This window comes from Talaromyces marneffei, chromosome 3, assembly GCF_009556855.1.
Source record: "Talaromyces marneffei chromosome 3, complete sequence".
In the NCBI taxonomy this organism is placed as follows: Eukaryota; Fungi; Ascomycota; class Eurotiomycetes; order Eurotiales; family Trichocomaceae; genus Talaromyces; species Talaromyces marneffei.
The window spans coordinates 3,254,904-3,275,390 of record NC_072350.1 but is presented as its reverse complement, the minus strand read 5'-3'; the positions used below and the strand labels follow the sequence as shown (position 1 = coordinate 3,275,390).

At 45.4% G+C, this 20,487-nt stretch overlaps 9 protein-coding genes across 9 annotated transcripts; 4 read left to right on the top strand and 5 right to left on the bottom strand.

Moving 5' to 3' along the window:
* Positions 1–880: 880 nt before the first annotated feature.
* EYB26_004918 (uncharacterized protein) lies at positions 881–2,292 on the top strand (the record flags this gene model as incomplete). The annotated part of the gene is made up of 4 exons (XM_054264209.1): positions 881–1,372; positions 1,424–1,538; positions 1,600–2,075; positions 2,158–2,292. 4 exons carry the CDS (start codon positions 881–883, stop codon positions 2,290–2,292), a joined length of 1,218 nt encoding a protein of 405 aa, XP_054120184.1.
* Positions 2,293–2,954: 662 nt separating this feature from the next.
* EYB26_004917 (uncharacterized protein) lies at positions 2,955–4,402 on the top strand (the record flags this gene model as incomplete). The annotated part of the gene is made up of 3 exons (XM_054264208.1): positions 2,955–3,317; positions 3,375–3,446; positions 3,497–4,402. 3 exons carry the CDS (start codon positions 2,955–2,957, stop codon positions 4,400–4,402), a joined length of 1,341 nt encoding a protein of 446 aa, XP_054120183.1.
* Positions 4,403–4,904: 502 nt separating this feature from the next.
* Positions 4,905–6,255, bottom strand: EYB26_004916 (uncharacterized protein; the record flags this gene model as incomplete). Its single annotated transcript, XM_054264207.1, has 2 exons — positions 4,905–5,520; positions 5,582–6,255. 2 exons carry the CDS (start codon positions 6,253–6,255, stop codon positions 4,905–4,907), a joined length of 1,290 nt encoding a protein of 429 aa, XP_054120182.1.
* Positions 6,256–7,218: 963 nt separating this feature from the next.
* Positions 7,219–9,726, top strand: EYB26_004915 (uncharacterized protein; the record flags this gene model as incomplete). Its single annotated transcript, XM_054264206.1, has 4 exons — positions 7,219–7,511; positions 7,573–8,362; positions 8,418–8,675; positions 8,743–9,726. 4 exons carry the CDS (start codon positions 7,219–7,221, stop codon positions 9,724–9,726), a joined length of 2,325 nt encoding a protein of 774 aa, XP_054120181.1.
* A 174-nt stretch (positions 9,727–9,900) lies between these two features.
* On the bottom strand, positions 9,901–11,081 carry EYB26_004914 (uncharacterized protein; the record flags this gene model as incomplete). Its single annotated transcript, XM_054264205.1, has 4 exons — positions 9,901–9,984; positions 10,057–10,392; positions 10,446–10,976; positions 11,040–11,081. The coding sequence occupies 4 exons, from the start codon at positions 11,079–11,081 to the stop codon at positions 9,901–9,903; spliced, it is 993 nt and encodes a 330-aa protein (XP_054120180.1).
* Positions 11,082–11,850: 769 nt separating this feature from the next.
* On the bottom strand, positions 11,851–12,636 carry EYB26_004913 (uncharacterized protein; the record flags this gene model as incomplete). Its single annotated transcript, XM_054264204.1, has 1 exon — positions 11,851–12,636. One exon carries the CDS (start codon positions 12,634–12,636, stop codon positions 11,851–11,853), a length of 786 nt encoding a protein of 261 aa, XP_054120179.1.
* A 554-nt stretch (positions 12,637–13,190) lies between these two features.
* EYB26_004912 (uncharacterized protein) lies at positions 13,191–14,033 on the top strand (the record flags this gene model as incomplete). Its single annotated transcript, XM_054264203.1, has 2 exons — positions 13,396–13,401; positions 13,452–14,033. The coding sequence occupies 2 exons, from the start codon at positions 13,396–13,398 to the stop codon at positions 14,031–14,033; spliced, it is 588 nt and encodes a 195-aa protein (XP_054120178.1).
* Positions 14,034–15,117: 1,084 nt separating this feature from the next.
* On the bottom strand, positions 15,118–16,296 carry EYB26_004911 (uncharacterized protein; the record flags this gene model as incomplete). Its single annotated transcript, XM_054264202.1, has 3 exons — positions 15,118–15,382; positions 15,433–16,004; positions 16,060–16,296. The coding sequence occupies 3 exons, from the start codon at positions 16,294–16,296 to the stop codon at positions 15,118–15,120; spliced, it is 1,074 nt and encodes a 357-aa protein (XP_054120177.1).
* A 2,240-nt stretch (positions 16,297–18,536) lies between these two features.
* Positions 18,537–19,355, bottom strand: EYB26_004910 (uncharacterized protein; the record flags this gene model as incomplete). Its single annotated transcript, XM_054264201.1, has 1 exon — positions 18,537–19,355. The coding sequence occupies one exon, from the start codon at positions 19,353–19,355 to the stop codon at positions 18,537–18,539; it is 819 nt and encodes a 272-aa protein (XP_054120176.1).
* Between the last annotated feature and the right edge of the window lie 1,132 nt (positions 19,356–20,487).

Below are 20,487 nucleotides of genomic sequence, written 5' to 3'. Positions count from 1 at the left end.
AGACATGTTTATCCATAATCGAGGTGTATGACTAAGTCGGTTGAGGTTGCTTGATTGCAACATTACGTAGGGGTGAAGAGGGGAAAGAGACATCTTATATAGATCATGATTCTTGTTATACCTGTGGATCACAAGCATACTTGAGCTTATACAGAAACTTTGATAATGTGGGTTGGCATTCTATATCAGTCACTACATTTGACGTACTTTCATGTCTATGTTGCATGCCTTGTACCTGAGCTTTCAATACGCGTGTGGATGGGTCTCTATATATTTGAATACTCATTCTAGCAGTATATCATAGAATACTTTATATTCATGACCAGGTGGGAATGTTGATTACGTTGCCTGGTGCTGGATGTTGGGTGGGTGTCTGTTCAGCTCAGGCCGGTTGCTAGACATGTAGCTGGATGATCTAGTAATGGGGGCCTTATACTCATCCACGTCGTATGTAGTATTGCTACACATGAAGATTCTCAGAATGGTAACGGTACAATGCTCAGACTGGTGTGTTGAAGCCATCTAGGCAGGGTCACACCATTTGAGCCCTAAAAGCTCTACTCCCACGAAATACAATGCTCATAAAAGCTGAAGCTCAATGCGCACATCAAAGTTGGTGATAAAATACTATTGAGCAGTCTCTCTAAGAGATACTTCTATATACCAGTTACCTGTTTAGGTATATCTGGATGTTTGTTGTGGTCTGCATTGGTTTGGTAGGCTTGTCTCTGTTCCACCCCTTTTCGTGTGGGGTCTTTAGCGCGTCGCTCACGCGTTTTCGCGCTCTACTATGAGTACGTCGACATCACAACTTTGACTTGGATAGATTATCTTCCTTCATCATCCTGGAGCCTTGCTGTATTCGAATTCGGCGAAAACCATGCCTAGACAAAAGCGCGCCTTGTCCAGGGTAGAGCCCAATACTAAATCCAACATTCCCAACCCCCAAGAAGCACCTAGTGCAAAAAGACAAGCTACTGTTACTAGAGGAACAGAGGAAACCAGCTCTTCGAACGACACCGCATCCAATGCGCCGTCTAGCGAAAGCAACGAAATCAATGCCGCGGTACCAAGATTCATTGCTGTACCTCGACCGAATTGGGACATTGATGCAGAGGCACGAGATGATGAAGACGAGGAATCGGAATCAAACGATGGAGACGACGCCGAGGCGCCTGACACACTACGTAACCAAGCCAAGAACGTACCTGATGTCGACTCCCCTGAATGGCCCTGGATTATGTCTTCGTCAGCTTTAGATCAGTATAATGCGCTGGAGAAACAAGCCGAAAATCGCGATCAGGATCTACAGCAGGTTTACGTGTACAACGATTTCACGGCGTACGGTATCAATGAGGTGCTTGATAATTGGGTACGCTAAATCAAACCCTTTTAGCGTCTTCCATTGACTAATATCGCACAGCTCAAAGACTTCAATAAAGAGGTGTCGCGAAGAGTAAAGTCCCCATATGCCGTATGGGCCCGACTTGAGGCTCTCTCGTGGTTCTTGCAGCTTGATTTTATCCAGATCTGGTTTCGTAAGTCATTTTTCATTTTCTTTCATTATTTCTCTTGTACTGAATTACATGTCTCTCTTAGATGGCGATGACTGCCACGGATTTGCTGAAACGATTGCCCTTATCGGCAAAGCTCTTTTGACGGGAGTTACTATCTTGAAGACCAACCAGCTGTTCACGCCCTATCGCCCCGAGGCAGGCGGTAGTGGAATTAGAAATATTTCTACTGTTTTAGCTTTGTTCGTTCAGTTTGCCAGAACGTGGACCTCGATAGGCGGCGACCATTACGGAGAGACAAAGTGGGTGTCGAAAGTTGGGAAGGTGGCCAAGGAAAACGGCATTGATATCAAGGGCCCTTACAACTTCCACCAAATAGCGGAGGCGATGCTTAAGCCTGAGCCCCCGCGGGAGGAGGGCAAACCAAAACCAAAGAAGCAGGTAATCCGGTTTTCCGATGGTACATTTGGTATCCCTTATGTTGTGGAGATTGATTCCGACGAGGATGAGATGGCAATTAGAGATAGTGGCGATTACTCCGTCGCAGGATGGAAAGCAGCAGTATGTCCCCAAACCAGACTCCTTGACCATTTTGAAATTGTGCAAATATGAAAAGAGACTGATATTATTCCGACCTATGCAGTTCAAGGACTACTCCAAAAAACACGGCAAAGGTGTGAACAGCACAATTGGTGGCTCATCATACGATATCACCAGGTTTACCAAGGCTGAGAAGAAGAAGTACGGTCTGGATTCTGAGGCTCGAATCGAATTCTAAACAATGAACTAGATCTTCACTACGAGTGTGTTGGAATTAGGTGACGGTTGTATCAGAGTGATATCTTAAGAATACCATACCAGTCATTGAGCTAATTGATGCGTTGGGGCAATAACTATACGAAATCATGCCCTAGTTTACAAACTGACAATGAATTTAACTCATTGGTCAGTGAGTTTAGATGCATGGGAATTGATGAGTGAGCAGTAAGCTCATGTATAAATGAGTCAACTGGTATCTGCAATGGCCTGGAGTCAATTGAAAAAGGGTCAACACATGTCTTGCTTATCGACTGCAAGATAAGACTGTCAGTCGCGCCTTCGTAATTTGGAAGTCCTTCCTTCTTCGTTTGCAAGCAAACACCTCCAACTCACGTGCCCACCTAACTTGCCCCGTTTGACGCCTCTCCTTGATCTCTATCCTTCATCTCATCTCACCTCTCCTGCCCTCATATCTTTTCTGTCTCTCTCGCTCTTTTATCACTTTCACCTCTTCACACCTTCTTTCTCGTTTTGATCTCTTCCTCCCTAACCTCTCCCTCATCATTTCATATCTCTGGATTTCTTCCTCTCAACTTAGCCATTCTCTGTTGCTTCTTATCTCATCTCTCAGAAACTACTTACTACATCGGATTGTCTTCTCTGCGCGAGATATCTAACAGCATGGCCGATCCAAACTCCCCAGTCAGGCATCGCCTTGAGCTGCTTGAAAGAACCATCTACTCTCTCCAGGCTCAGCAACGTCTATTGGAGTATCGTGTCCAGCATATTGAGGAGGAACATCAAAACTTACATCAGACTGCGTCCTCAATATTACCACAAGCCGGACGTTCATTGTTCCAGCCTTCAACGCAGACCCTGACCCCCAAGGCATCCTCTGGTCGCAATTCCTACATTTCTGAGCTTCAGGCCCTGGCTAAGGAGTCAGATTACAGGCTTGGGGAGCATGCCAAAGCATTATCATCTCTCAGTCTTTTGGATGCACCAAGCTTGTTGACGACTCCCATTTTGACACCCACTCGCAAGGTAAGTAAAGTATAGGTATCAAGAGAGCTCCGGAGAGCAAAGCTGACGGGGAAATAGGTTTTCTCTCCCAAGAGTACCCCGAATCCGAATCTTCAAGCTCGCTATTCTCCTTTAGCACCCTCTAGTGCTGTAAGTATGCTTCACTACCTGTCTGGTCTCTTATATCTAACTAGTTATAGGAAGCCTTGGAGTTCGAACCAAGCGAAGGAAGTCGACCATATCCTTCTGCATCCGTTGCTTCGACACTTATATGTTGCTCTCCGAAGTCAACTGCTATAGAGACTCCTTCAAAAACGATTGGTAAAGAACTGGAACCTCTTTCTTCAAACACTGCCAGGAAGGAACGCAAGTTCGTCGTGGTGCCATGGGATGGAACAATTGCCTGGAAGTTCATCAATCTCTACCAGAGCAAGAAAGAGGAACAAGAGGCTATATTGAGCTCAATGGACCATTGTGATGTGCAAGATGAATGGTTCTTTCAGTATGGCCTACGCTATATTCCAAAGCCCAGTGACAAGGATGCATACCGCACCATCCGCATCGAGAACCTTCCTGAGACTACCACACTCGACAAGGTACTTGCCGAAATCCACTGCGGAAATGTCTTCTCTGCCGATCTTCTCAACACGTTTCCGATAACTGGCTACCATACGGCTAGAATCGTGTTTCTGCACCAGGTTTCCGCTGAACAATTCTCCAGAAGCGTCAAAAAGAGCAGTCTTATAATAGAAGGTTCCAGAGCTCAAGTGACACTTGAAAAAACTGCAACTTACCCAGTGAGCATGTCGATGAAAAAGACCATCTGGGACGGCTGCACTCGCTGTGTGACTATCGATGAGGTTCCAGAAGCACTACTTGAGTGCATTGAGCAAGTAATCGGTGGAACTTTCCTCAAAAATTCTGTCGAATCTTACTACAAAGAGTATTGCTCCGAACAAGCCAGGTCCAAGCTCAAAGTTTGTGTCCGTTTTCATTCTATGAGAGCGGCATCATGTGCATTCAAGGAGCTCCAGAGAAACATATTTTTGAGAAACTCCATTCTCCGATATGACTCGGACCCATGCAACAAGAAGCCTCATATGTAACTCGGGAGTCATCCAGAATACAATATACCGAGGGAGAAACAATATCTGGGCGATTTTTCTACTTCAATTTTCGTTCATTTTGGACGATTTCATTTACATCTCTGACGACCATGGATCATTTTCCTGGGACGAGATTTTTTTTTTAAAAAAAAAACAAAAAGGAAAACTTACAAGTTGTATTCCATAGCTGATGAATAATGACCGGTACCAATTATCTAGCCCTCAATATTGACTTCGTGTAGATGCCTGGTACAGCGACGTGGTTTACGTTTCCACCATATCCTTTATCGTAGGGCTCTGCTGTAGATGTCCCCTTTGTACTTCCATACGAAATGGGCCAAAGTTAAACCCTAAGTAGAGCTACGTAACCTTTGAAAACACTATTGATGCTCATAGCGTGTTTTAGATGGACTAAAATCACCAAGTCTCAAAATTTATGAAGAAAAAATCTCTTATATAATTCCGGTTGAAAACTGCTGCACGCTAAAACTTATCACTGGAACTAGAGCTTGGACATCTGCTGCGCTTTGCATACTTTGGACAAAATCTGACCAGCTTTCTCAAAATCCTCCAAGGTCAAATAGACCTGTCCACTTAGTCTCACAAACATGTGACCTCCATGGTAAATCAGTGGAATCCAGGTTCCATACTTCTCTGAAATCTCCCTTTCAATCTTTTCACGAAGCAGATGCTGTTTTCCCTGATGAATCTCCTCGGACGTGAATGTCAGGGGTAATCGGACCATGACCATTGGAGACTTTCTCTGATCCTCATCACCTAGGACTTCGGTTCCGAGAATACTAGCGACATGATCTCCTCCTTGTTTTGCAAGATTGGTGATGTATTGCAAAAGCTTTTGCTCGCCGCCGCAGATTTCTTTCCGGAATTTGATGGCTTCGGGGACACATAGAAAAGGGGCATAATCTATTGTTCCGACAAAGTCGAATAGCTGTACAAATGCTGACTTCGAGCTCGCTGGAAGGGGGTTGTGGACTTTTGGCCGTCCTGGGCGTTCTTCGGGTTGGTAGCCGTGGGATGTAGGGAATGATGTTTTGATAAGATGATGATTTCGCGCAGGGACATGGAAGACTGCGCAAGAGCGAGGGGTATAAAGCCACCTACGCAAATGTTAGCCATGATATCTGTTTGAAGCGTTGGGTGAATAGAATTAGGACCTACTTGTGCAAGTTACTAACGAAGAAGTCAGGATCTAAGCTTCGCATGTCGAGTTCAATGGCTCCCACAGAATGAGCACCATCAATCAGACTGAGGACGTTGTACTTCTTGCACAGAGCAACCATCTTCTCAAACGGTAACCGGAGGGCCGGAAGGCTTGAAATGGTATCGAACAAAGCGATACGCACCCCCTTCTGGGAGATTGCCTCCTCAAACCGCCGCAAGATCTCATCACTCGACACCGGGTACTCTACTTCCACCTTGATGCCCTCCACCGCGCCTTCCGGGGCATATGTATCCACTAGATGTATCACAGCCTTCTCGCAGGCACCATACGTCGTGCCTAGATACACAATCTTGTCCCCTGGCTTATACGACAGGTTGCGCAAGACAGTGTTGACGCCCGTAGAAGCATTGGGGATGAGAACCACATTATCGACGTCGGCATTGATCAGTTCCGCAGCTGCGCTGCGAGATGAGTCGATCAACTCTGGGAGCTTGTATCGGATGAAATTGTCGGGTTCAGCATCAGTCTGTCGCTGATACTCCCGCAACGCATCTCGAACTGTGGTGGGATAGGCACCAAACGAGCCGTGGTTGATGTTGAGATAGTTGGAGGGGAAGGGAAAATATTGGAGGAGCGGGGTACCGAAAGGTGGGTTGGTAGAGGTTGACATGATTCTAGATGTCTCTGATCACTGATCTTTGGTTGATCCGTTCATTTGATGTTCAGGCCTGATCCTGTGTATTTATATCTCCCATATTACCGATAGACGTGACTCATGATGAAAATCATGTCCGTGCTATCTTGAAGGTCGTCAGTGAGTCATCGCGGAGTATCGATGTTCAAATGCCTAAGGGCGCATGCCACGGATCTGTTTCCTAATCCGATATATCGCTTTACATCAATCTATTCAGGTCCACATCTTATGCAGAAATTATATTGATGACTTTACTTTTTCCTTGGAGCAGCTAGAAGTTTCTGATTGGGCTCCTCGAAGTCCTCCTAGAAGTCGAATTGCCATAGGTTTCCAGAGTTGAGTCATTTCGTGGGGTGGTCAAGGCAGTCTGGTGCGCAATGTATCGCTCACATTTTGATAAAAACTGGAAAGGATCTGCCGATATTGAAGCTTGAGGCAGAGGAGAAATGAGTAGACAATTTGTTAAAAAGAAGGTGAGCTGTAGAGAAGAAGGCAACCTAGACTAACCCTAAATTGGCTAAGGCAATCTGGGTTAGGGTTGGTACACGCGGCAGCTGTCATCCTCCTTTTCGGCTTGTCCACTTCAACCGCAACCCCAACTTCGCCCTCTGTACATATTCCCTACCACACCACTCCTATTTTATGAATTCATAATTGAGAGCTTCATTATGGAAGCTTTCTAATGGTATTGGTATATATGTCTCCGTATTGGTAAGCTCCAGCCCCGTATTCGGAACTTCCGCCTGTTATGGCGGAACTTCCTGAAATCCTCAAAAATCTCACTCTTCTCTATGACATGAATCTGACTCTTGCTTCCAATCCAGATGCGGCCACAAGTAAGACTGGATAATCTTCTAGTTTACTACGAGATTGGCTTTTCCATCCTTTAGTGAAAAAGTGTTCGTGGCTGTTCTTTGAACAAACATCGGAATATCCGCCATGCATACCGCAACAGCAGCATCACAACGCCACAACAGGACGAGCGAAGTGACCAATGAAGGTAGTGTACCAAGGAAACGGAGGGCACGCTACGCCTTGCGTGCCTGTGATGAATGCAAGCGACGGAAAGGCCGGTGTGATGGACATACACCATGTGAGTACTGCCGAAAGCGCTCTATTGGATGCCACTATGATGAAGATCCTCGCTTTCTCCAGAACTGTGCCTGTGGTGAGTCTGGTCTAAGAGAGATTTCAAATGATCCTGTAGCCGAAGGAGATCAGAGAAATGCCAAGTGAGTTCCACTTTCGGAATAACGTACTACATCAGTAGTCCTCATGTTACGTTCTGCTTAGTGAGATTGAACGCTTAACCACTTTGGTGGAGAATATGCAAAAGCAGATTGATATGCTTGTCAACATTCGTACATTGCATAATAATGAGCATGAACAAACCGTTTATCCAGCCCGCGCCAGTCACGCCCACGCTGTTACCCATACTAGGCCTGCAGTATCAGTGCATAAACACCCAGCCCTTGACTACCATACTCCTGACAAGGATATTACTGTATTCTGCGGCGCTACGAGCTCAGAATATACTTTCAATATGGCCGAACGCAACATTGCTGAGCAGCACATCGACCCGATCCCGCAGCAATCAATGTCTGCTTCTAAACACTCACCCTACTTTGCTGAGAAGCAAGCAACTCATCATGATAACAGCAACTCCATAGGAAGCCAGCAGCCTATTAAGACTTCTCAGGCACCATGTTCATGCTATTGCGAATATTGTACCCGCTCTTTGCGAATGTTGACTAAAGCTGAGGCCCTACGACTTGTAGACATCTATGGAGAGGTCGTAGGTAACCTACACCCTTTCTTCAATCAGGAACGCTTCAAGTCACAAGTGGAATTGGTTTATACGGCCCTGGAGTCTACGCAAGAAGCCGGAACTGACCGCCAATGGAATGTTGATTCAGATACTTTGGACAATATAAAAGTCGCTCTGGCGATACCCCTTCTTGCGCTAGGTATCGGCAATAGCGACATCGGAACATCGCTTTATGCTAGTGTTCAAGATAAAGTTCAAAACGCCGTTTTCTCTCCCATAAAAAGCGTCCAGAAGATTGTTTTGTTGCTTCTTGCGGTTCGCCAATCAACTCCCAACTCCAGACTGTTGTTCGTTTCTAATGCTGTACTAGGGCATGTACCATTACTTCCATGATGATTTGCAACTGGCGTGGCGAACATGTGGTATCGCTGGCAAAGCGGCCATGGAGATGGGACTACACCGACAAGACGCAATACTCCACATGATCGAGGATGAAGCAGAGCGCGTTGAAGTCGTCAATGTAATGTGGAATATTGTTGTTCTTGACAAGCAATGGAGTTGTGCGGCCGGGCTCCCACATCATTTCTCAGACGAGGGGTTTCCGAGAACCTTGCCGGAGCGCGTAGAGGTCAGAAAAAACATTTAGCGGAGCCTCGTCTTCCAAGCAGATTGCTGACAAAACTTTTGAATGATAGAATCCCTACCTGAAAGCCATGATATCGTATGCGTCTTTTTATACTCGATTCTGGGATTTTTCGGGATCGATGCAGACAGTAGGTGCATGTGAGGATGAAGAACTATTCGACACTACCAATTACCAAATCGAACAATGGCGAAAGAGATCTCTGGCAGAGCTTTATTTTGTGCACCCAAAGGACCGTACAACTTCTGCGCCTGAAAGTCTTCCTCAGTCCATGCCGACTCTACTCTACCTTCGCGCCAACCAACTCCGCGGGCTCATTATCCGGTCTTGCTTTCTGTCAGGCTCTAGTATAGCAGGAAGTCCACAAATAGCACAGTCGGGAATGGAATTTGCTTGTGATACGATCCAAATACTTGCAGACTTGGACGCAACTACCGATCTATACGCCAAACAACACCCGTTCTTTCAGCACTTTCTCGCCTCCGCGATTGCCTTATTACTATTGGTCATAGCGACTGAATCGAAAAAGGATACTTCATTCAAACCTACGGATCTACCATTCTCTGTCAGTCTCAGCGAAAGCATTGCACGCGCCTTCAGATTGACCGCTTCTTATTTCAATGTCTCGGCCCCTTCCCGGCGACTTCTCAAAAGAATGATGTCAATGGTAGAGCCGCTGTCAAAGTTGGGCATAGTCTATCCTACAGTGTCTGCCAACAAGGACCTCACATATCTTTCTCTACAATCTCAGGTGAACAATGAACATTTTCAAGATCCTCAAAATTACACCCAGGGGAACGCTCCTCAACTTGTTGAAGGAACTATGAACAGTACAGGGCCCTTCTATAACGTATCTCAACACGAAGTCTTCCCGGATATCTATGCAACAGGAGGAGCACCTGGCATGATGCACAGCATGTTCGCGCCATATTCCCTAACGGATACCGATTACGACCCTTTCGGTGCATTTGAATCTATGATGGAAGATCGGACTTGGATGGAATTAAACACATTATTTTCTCTGGATACACAATAGCCTTGCATATCTTCGGACCTGATAAAATCACTCTGACTCTATGCTATTTGGTAAAGAAGGCTGCTACTTCTTTGCAACAAAGCTCTGAGCGTCAAAGCCAATCTTCGGGTGCGAGAGGAAATTTTGCAAGCCACCTATATACAATCGTCGGAAAAGAGCAATTCATTTATTATATTACAGATACAACATTAACGAGAAATCTTCACTTTTCATATAATCCTCGAGACTGGTAGTTGGACAACCAATTTCTTTCGGAACCTATTGAAAGTCAGTCGACCATATTTACCAGGCGCACTCAAATATACAAGGATCAGGCTGTTTTCATCTTACCTGACTAGGATGCAGGATATATTCGCTAGACAAATCAAGTTGCAGCACGCTTGCTATCTGCTCCGCAAGCTCCAGACCATGTGGACCACCTTCAAAAGCGGCTGCTTCGTCGATAGTCACATGCTTGATTTTGATATCTTCAACCCTGAGGGCCTGGGTCCAGAGACGAACGTACTCTTCGTGACTGGGAAGAGTGCCGTAGCCCAGGAGCAGCTTTCCAGGTGGTAGCATGACAAGGGCTCTGACAAAATGTCCAGTATCCTTGCGCGGTACAACAAATGGTGTCAATGTGTTGCTGTCTCCGGGAAGCAGAAAGACATACGAGCCATCTGCTTGCTATAAAGTTATGAGACCTGAGAAATTCGACAACATAACGCCATGTAACATACCTTAATTGGTCGTCTCAATCTCCACATTCTCCAATTAGTGGCATATTCGCCGAGCAGGAGCTGTGAAGTCTTTGCATTCAACTGTGGCAGTGATTCTTGTATATACCGCCCAATCTCTGCTTTTGCATCAAAGTGATAGACATGCTGATACTTCCCATCAGCAATCGACTTTATGCCCGGTAGACTCGAAAACACGAATCGCTCCAAAGTATCAATTCCAACCGCGGCATCGGCAATATTCCGCCCACGTTGGATCTCCAACTCATAGCAATATTCATTGATTGTTTGCCCCAGTCGAAGTTTCCCATAGTTGTATTGATCATACATTGGTCCCCAGAAGTCGGTAACGGCGAAGATGGCATGGGCATCTTGGAATGCCCTCGTGAGTGACTCGGTATCGTCGACATCTGCTTCGACCATTTCGATTCCTTTCCTTTCCCAGGCTATACTTGCTGCCCGTTGAGCGTCGCGTGTGACGCCTCGTATTTTCCATCCGGGTTCTTGGAGGAAGACGTCGGCGACGGACGACCCCTGAGATAGAGGTCAGAAACCTGGTTTATATGCCCTATTGACTAGTTTCTAGATAGAACGTACCTGGATACCAGTGATGCCCAAAATCACTATGAGTTTCGACATGGTTCAATAAATTTCTCTTGTATTTGATTACTTAATTCCATCTCGTCCACTTCTTAGTTAATGATTCTCACTACCTTTTAATACTTCAAGTTCGACAACGTACCAACCCACGCCTCTGCCAAGAATGTCCACTGAAGTGAATCAGCTCGGCATTTCCGTCCCAGCTATGCGGGAACGAAAACTCTTTAGATTCAGCTTAGATTCAGCTCAAAAAATGCTTTTGGCTGAGTTATGTCAGGCGGCGGAAGTTCCGGCTACATACTATGTCAACTAGTAAACCCTAGTTCTCAAACCTTCAATGTTGCAATAGAAACAAAAACAACTACAGAGATCCTCAGTCCTCGGTATGTCAAGCCCCATAATATTCAAATACGAGATGCACAGTGCTTCGCTGATCTTGTTCTGAAACATCCATTAGAGATATTCTAGATTTATCATAGACGTCGGAACTTCCGTAATGGTTGGAGTGCTTATTGAGTAGAATGCCTTGTTACCTAGGCAGGTCTTAAAGGCTTGCTCCCGAGAAGACTGGTTTCTCTTCTTCAGCCCACCTCTTGTTAGTTTTCTATGACGTACATCTTATCTTGATGTCCTCACTCCGTTACACTGTATGTTGTATACATGCTCTATGCGATGTTTATCTGGAAGCAAGATTAGTTACGGAGAAAACGCACCTAGATAGATAGATAGCCATTAGTTTAGCCAAAAAAATTTTTTTTTATCATGATGATGAATGCGACGTTCGTTTCCAGGCTGCAACAAAGGCTTTTCATTGAATAGAATAAAGATTCAAAATATCCTGGTTCTTCTTCGGCCCCTTGACAACATGTCTACTAGCCCAACTCAACACATCCCCCGTTTCCGGTACAACCCTAAACGAGTAGGCCGTATAATACATATCCTTGATACAAAGATGATCTCCTGTTGCCTGGATCACGACCGTCTCTGGATATTTATCTCTAAGATGTGGAAGTATAAGGGGTGGTGGCGTGGGTGGTTCAAATTTCGGCTTTTCCGTTGCCTCTGTATTTTCGGGCTCTTGTTGTTGCTTCTGTTGATAATTGAAGTCGAACTCATGAAACAAATAATCGGGCTCGTCTTGATCCCCTCTTTCAGCTTTCTCCTTGCTGGATTTTATTTTGACGAACCAGACACTAATCCCGCCCATTTCTGGACTCTCTTCTTGCTCTGTAGGAGCAGCGGCATTGGCGCCGTTCAATCGCCAGATATATTTTTTCGTCCACCTCAACCCAGCCATACCCATGACACTACTGGGCATTTCTCCTTCTTCCTTGTATACCATTTGTGTATACGCGGTCGCATCTTCGGAAGATGTATGCTGTAATGGATGAAAGGTTGCTATTCCGTTTAATTCGCCGTTGATGTCGGCTGGATTGTCGCTACGGAGTATGCGGTGCAAATGCCATTGTTGGGTTTGTAAATTATTCGATGCGATTGAAAGAGGTGCTGAAGGAGAGGAGGATAGTGATGCGAACAGAGAGGAGAGGAAGCGGGGTGAAATTGACGATTTCATTGTTATTTCCGAGGTGGACATTTTGGGTCGCGTAGCCGCTCTCTTCGCTCACTGTTCGTTGGCTGACATACGAGGCTATATACTGATCAATCCTTAAAACTGAAACGTTAGATATGAGGGTATTTTGTAGGCTCTTTTTATTGTCAGCAGATGTAGTGATGTTGAAAGAAGGTTGAAAAACCTTGTAGGGTCCACCGGTGAAGGTTAAGGTTATTCCGAAACTATCCTCAATTCAGCCAATCGGCGTTCTTGAACTATGTACCAGCCACAGAACAGGATAAAGACCACATAAGTGCATATTCTTGGGTTTTTTTCTTGTAGAGGGAATACAGGGATGTCATTCATTGTCAAATGGAGATATTCATGGGAGGGAAACCTCTCATAATTTGTAAGAGACGGACAACCCCTTTGACTATAGTAACAATGCTAAAAAAAAAACAGCTTTTTGTCAAACATTTATCTATAAAAAGCTATAAATTTCCCAAATTGGTTCATTACTTCTTCCATTACAACCACCACCAGCCCTCATAATCGTCATACCTAGAGCAAGCCCGTTTTTTTCTATTTTAATCATCATGACGCCCAACGCTAAAAAATTGAAAACCACCATAAAGACTCCTTCCAAATCTCTCGCCATGCGTAGAAGTCCATCACACAGAGCTTCTAGGGGTTTTGTGACCCCAAAATCTGGAAACAACGATATCAGCAACAACGCTCAACGAGACCAAGAAGACGATATAAGCACAGAGGTCGATAGCGTAACTCTTGGTCATCCTTCGAATGAGGGTGATATCGTCAAGACCATTACAAAAGACCCAAACGAGAAGGACAACAAGAGAAAATATCCGGAGGAGAATATTCCAGAAGATATCAATCTGGACAGCGCAGTCGATTCATTGAGTGAATCCTCAAAGTATTACCACACAAGCGAACTAGAGGACGATGATGATGACAACACAAAAGAACAGGAGGAGGAGGAAGATGACCGTTGGGACATGGACTTCTCAAAGAGCAACGCCTACTCAGACTGGATTAACAATGACATGCTCAACGACTACACAATCACTGGTGTCAAGAACCAGCTACTTTTTGCCGATATCCTAAAACACATCCGCAAGAATACAGTCTTTTGGATGCTAGATGCCAAAGCCAATGTCTACAAGTACGAGTGCGCCTTACAACCTCGCGAACCAGAAATCGGCATTGAAACGGCCAAGCGACGATATCGCAAAGCTGTGGATACACTTCTTGTGCCTAGTATTAACAACAGAGACCAGTGGATTAGTTACAAGATTCGCTGCAAGTTTTTGCAAGCTATGGGAGAGTTTCTGTGGACTATGAAACATCATTGCGAGCGAGAACTGTTTCTGCAGCAGACGTTTAAAATTGAGAGTTTCCGGACTTGGTCAAGTCGATAAGCGTTGATGCGATGCAGAAGTACTTTTGGGCGCTGGAACGATGCGTGAGGTCGGTCCTTGAATTCAAGAAGTTAAGCCCTCAAGGCTTGTTGGCTGGACTGGAGAGACAGCCAGCGTGGGAAGTGAGTGTGCAACCATGGCAGTAGGGAGAGTCAGGACAATCTGGTCAAAATGGAGAGCATTAGGATAATACTTGGTTACAGTCAGATTGAACATGTGCTATCAACATCTATGAAGTAGATAGGCTTACCAATGCACGCTCTAATACTAGAAGCTATAATAAAACCCAGAAGACTCGAAATATAGCGGGAATACAGGAAGTATCAAGATGCAAAATCATGAAGGGCTAAACAAATCCAAGGATATCAAGCTTAACAAACAGCAATAAATCACTTCCGATTGGTTGATTACTGGTGACAAATCTCACGAATTCACCAAATAGCAAAAGTCATCTCTCTTACTAATCTTTGACAGATCTCGATCCTTATTCGTACATGAAGGTGTACTAACCGGCTATCAAGCCGATTACAACTATTTCCACATGCGGCATCATCCATTCATACTCCATCGCCTTCCCCGCTAGGCAAAACCAAGGTTACTTACATCAAGATTCTGGGGATAGATAACCCAGGGTTTCTATCGATCTACTGACCTACGGTTGAGATCTTTAATCGTGCTCTCTCTTGAAACAATTCAGAAGACTGACTCACTCACTGCAATTAATTCATCTAGATCCGACCAGCGTCGAGACTATCTAGCAATGACTCAAACAAAGATAAAGGGTAATCATATAAATAGATAAGAAGACCAGTAACAGAAACGCCTATTCCAATTTCCCAAAATCTCTTTGTGTGGCCCATTGCAAAGAGAAAAACAAAGACATAGAAACAGGAACACCGCCTCTACTTGATCCCTTTTGCTTTTCCCAGCTTATAACACCTAAGCTCCGGCTAACGGATATCAATAATAAAAAAACAAGAATAAATAGTAAGCCAGGTATAACCACAGAAAGGAAAAGGGCGAAAAAAAAATAGGCAAGAAGGAAGATAAAAAGCAAAAAGCGAAAACTCCGATGGCGTGTTTCTCAGTCGTACTCGTCGTCGCCATCTCCGCCTCCACCGCGACCCTTGACACCATCCTTGCGGATGGGGATTTTGATGCCTTGCAAAGCGAAGCATTTGCTCAGGGGAGTGCTCTCAATGACGCCGGGGAATTTCTTGGCAGAAAAGACTTGGAATGGCTCTGAAAAGACCGAGGCGAGAACAGGAGCGGATCCGTGATTGAGCACGGGAGCACCTGAAGCATCAGGAGATTGCGACGTTCCCACATTGACAAAGTTCATTTTCAATCTGTTCTTGCGTTAGTTGGAGTTGGATTAGACATAGGAAAGGGAGCGTACCGGAAAGTCCCTTCTGTGCGGACGCTCAAATCTTGCAAGATGAACCACACGCCAATCTTGTTATCAGGATCTGTCAAACGAAACGCACTCGCACTCAAACTTCCAATCAAATTCCTCGTAAACATTCCACCCGGTGCCGCAGATTGTGGGGATAGATTGGGCTGCATGCCGCCTTGATAGTAACCCCCGCCATAGTACGGACCACCCTGAGGAGGCGGAGCAGTAGCCGCATATGGATTCTGATACATGTTATTCTGGCCATAATAACCTGGTACTTGTTGATGATATCCTAACGACTGTTGAGGGTACCCATGTTGACCAAAGGGTGGGTATGTCGGCGAGATGTTGCTCTCCTGGGGAGGTGGATATGAAGACGAGGTCGCGGTGGAGATGGATGGCGAGTTTGCAGAATGACGGACGAGGTTGACTTCACTTGTGCCTTCTGCGTTCCATAAATCGACGGTGAGGACATAGAACGATGTATCGATCTCGTTGATATCGATTTCTTTGTCTGTAGTTGCATCTTTGACGATCAATCTGATACACGGGGGCGGGGTAATCGGTCGTCGGTCCTAAGTCTGTTAGCCATACCATCTACGCATTGCATGAAAATCAGAGTGTATCTACCTTATCGCCAAATCCACACATGCGTGCTCGAATAGGCTGCTGAACAACATGCAGCGACCATATGCGACCTCCATGTATCGTCGAAACAGGCTTCAAATGTTCGGTAGTACGCAGAGGCCCAACGGTCCCTGAAGTCGGGTACACAGGCCCTCCCGGGGGAGCAATGCGATCCATAGATAGAGGTGGCGGTTGGTGAGGAATTGGCTGGGACCTGTCATGCTCGACGGCAGTATACATGGTTCGGGCGAACGTGGTACGTTTATACTACTGGGTTTAAAAGGAGAGATATAAACCGAAGTATATAGAGATGGAAAGAAGGAAATGGAAAAGGAGAGTCTAGACGAACCAACGAGAGGAGGATGCGATTATCTGGTCGTCATCGTCGTGTGTTGTCCGAAGACGGTCAGGATGCAAGAGCCGCCGCGAGTTCGTCTGAAAGTGGACAGCCCCATACTAGCCGGATCAGGCTTAGCGGGTTGGTTAGTCTAATCGTATGCGTTATGTAATCGTCGAGGATCTGCCGCTAATCGAATACGGCAATCCCGAAGAACACACCAGCTTCTGTGAGACTTTTGAACGAGCTTGGACATCGGTTTAAGGCAGACTATTTTCTTCTTGCTACGATGACCAACATCTCCACGATTCATCCCATCCTGTCGATTGATGTCCAAATACGTACAAGCCAAACCTAACGTGGTTCGATGTGGGGATCCACTGATGTCACGTGTCTTCAAATCGGCTATCTAGACTAGTATCTACTCCGTACAGACACAACAAATGTGTATTGATTTGTTGACTGTGATGAACTTTGAGGGTCAACAGCAGTCCTTATATCAACTACTCAAGTCTTCGGAGTGCGAAGCAAGGTTCATATTCAGACAGGGTGATTACATCACAATCATCATTACACGACTGCAAACTTTGCCGTCAAGGTTATCATACCATTCCGATTTTTTGTCATGATTACTACTACCTATTACAGTCCCTTCGCTATGCTATTCTTCGACTCTTCATAACAATAACGTAGTGAACATGGACGTCTTCTTACTCAAGCACCAAGCTGTAAGATGGCATCATCAATCTCATCTCCATATCTGATGAGGTTCCAATGATCTCTCATCAGAAGAAGCAACCATCATCTTAACTACCCGAAAAGCACAGATCATGTCAGCACTCAAAGGTGGTCTAAGTAAACGCATGCGCCAGAAAGAGGGACTTGAGATGGCTTATCTTATGTATCTTATCGATACACCATCGAGGCTGCACTATCGATAGTCTAGAATCCAGGCACCAAACGTTAACGCCGAGCTGCCGATCTTCCGATTTCGTGTGCACTTCTCACGACTAACTTGATGTGGTTAAATGATTTATGCAGGTGCTGAGGGGGCATGTCAATTCGCTTCAGATTTCAATCAGCTGATCGCGTCGCTCAAGCACTATGCAGAGGACTGTGCGGAGTAAAGTCAATCAATCAGCAAGGGATAATCGTATTGACCACGCAAACTCCGAAGTTAGGAAGTCATTCGTCAATCAATCCATGGTCTTGACAATGTTCTAGATTAATGTAGGTACGTACTCTGTAAGGAGGGAGCGATAGAAATCTGCACACGTGATTCAATTCGATCCCATCACGGCATTGATGTTGGCATTCCGCGTATCGGCACATCTTCTGAAATACCCGATCGAAGCCTGCGCCACATGATATGTATTATTATTATGTACTATGTACGACAAACCCGCAGGAATCCGAACTGTTGTTTGACGTATCACACGGCACACCTAATATCCCTCACGAGAATCTATCTCCGTCGCTTCAACTTCCTCCGTAGTCGAAAAGACAGGAAGCATGTGGAAGTGGAGAAAGAGCAGAACGTGCAAAAACAAAAAAACACCTCAATGAATGTGGATATTCAAAAACCTAAAAGAGAATTCCGAAGGGTCATGTGTCCTGCCCACTGGCTATCCTGCACTGCCGGCGTGCCGCAGATCCGCTTTATCCATATTGTGTCGAGTCAATTGGACTAACCTGTTTTGGAACTAAGAGGCTGGAACTATTGAATTGTAAGAGATTGAGGGATCGACGCTTTCCGCTTGGGGTAGGAAATCTACTCTGATAGTACAACAATGGTTTACAATGTTTACGATGAAGCGAGGAAATTGAAAGTATTATGGAATCATTCCATTGTATTGATGTGATTTATGTAATCGTCTAGACCATCAACCTGCTATCAGGGAGGGAGATCGAATCGTATATCATGAGTAGAGAAAAAATCGTAACCGAGACAAAACAAACAAAGTCGTAATCGATACAGGCCTGTCATGCAATTCCAATCCTTCAATGCAATGCTAGTAGTTTGTATCGCTGTAATCCAAATGCGCCAATAATGCTCAACAGAATGTCGCCGTAGTATGGGGTATATATATATATCATAACAAATCAATGCGGACAAGTCATAAACTTTTGGTATTCATGAAGATCAGTAGGCGGGAATCATTGTGCCTTGGTGATGAATGAATCCATGTTCTGCAAACATTGATTGCGACTCTGTATCTGTGAGCAGAGTGTTGTCCCGCTTGGCGGGGTGTTTTTGTGTGGAGGAGGTAAAGGCGTCCATGGTGAGTTGTTCAGGTGATGGTGGCATAGAATCTTCCTCGTCCGACGAGAGGTCGTCGAGTAATTCGGGCGGCGATTGGGCGGGAGGAGAGTGTTGTCGGGAAGGAGAGCGGGTTAATGTGAGGCGAGCGACTTCCTCTTCCTCCTCCTCTTCTTCTTCTTCTTCTTCTTCCTCGTCTTCCTCATCGGAAGACAACTCGTCCAACGAGATAAGGGCAGGTGGAGAAGGGGCTCGGTGAAATGGCTTTGCTACCGCAGCAGCAGTGTAACGGGCAGTAAGATCCTCAAACTTCTCCTCGTCTCCCTCCTCATCATAATCCGAGTAATCATCGTCACTCAAATCGGAGTCATCTTCTTCCTCGGAGTAGTCCTCCATGGACTCCTCCTCGATGGTGTCTGCCCATCGAATGTGAGAAGGCTGGGCCTTCTTTGTGGCATTGCGAACGGTGTTGTTGAACCATTGTTCCTGTTCGCGTTCGGCATTGGCCAAGTCGAGCATCAACGAGTCAAGCAAGTTGGCGTGGCCAACAAGAAGACGCAAGTCATGATCGGATCGGGCAGCCTCCTTGGAGAGCTTGCTGCGGGCGGTGTGGGCCAGGTAGTAAGTCTGAGTGATGCTCATCTTCTTTTTGGGTTGATCTGGTCGAAAGGATGTGGTAACAGAGAGAAGAGAGGGGGCCATTTTAGTCGGAATGGCGTTGTATATATAGTTTATTGTGTGTGGTGGAAAGTCTTTTGTGTGAAAAAGGCGGAGTGAGTCACGTCGTTTTTTAATTTGCTTTTTCCGCAGCGAGGGCAACGACAGGGCGGTGACGGGTGAAACGTAGATGTCGTAATGGCTGATTGGTCTGTGAACTAGGCTGAGCTATTCAATGATCTTTGCTTGGTGTCCGGATACTTGATAATGGTTGTATGTAATGGTTGTAATTGTAATGGTGTAGATGGGGTCTGAAGTGCGGAAAAATAATCAGGACCTTCAGCTATCTTTATGTCAGCTGGGAATCACCGTAAAAATTAGGCTCTTGCATTTCTCATCATTTCGCAAATTCCTAAATCCATCCATGTCCGTGAGCCGAAGTCCGTTGACTAATCGACGCCATAAAAAAGTGGATTCGCCAACTAAAACAGGCTCGGCGGTCGGAGCTTGGAGTTAAGCTGCGAGCCTTACTGCATGCATTCTTACGGCCGTCAAGACAGTAGACGGTCACTCTGATCCACCATCATACCATGGTTATCCTACAAATTCGTTTCGGAAGGTTATCTTGAACTGTGCAATCAAGTCCGGTTACCGAGGATATGGCCTGACCTGATGTATCATAACTACATCTGAGATCATCGTATGTGTACATAGTACTCTCACTGCTACCTGACTCACCGCTCATACTGATAGTTTATTAGTTAATCATGCCTACAGGGCTTAGGCAGGGTCAAAGCTCACTGACAAACCCGCCCGGATTTAACTCAGCACAATTCGGCTGATCGCTTTCAGATTCGACCATTTTCCATCTGGATAACATCGGCTGCTCTAACTAACGCAGACCAAACATCCGCATTACTCATCCTTTTTCCGTGTTTCTTGGCACATCCCCAGATTAGATATTTTTTTTTCATGGACCCGCTTAGCAATCACCCTTTTTCATCATATTACAAATGAATCCATGAATCATCCATGATCAGGGTAACTAGTTAAGTTAACTAGTTAGTTAGTTAGTTATGGTGTGCCCGATTATTAATATTTTCAGTGTCTCGATTATCATGATGCCCCATCATGTTAATCTAAACTGCCTCGCGAAATAACCATCTGCCCAGTAACT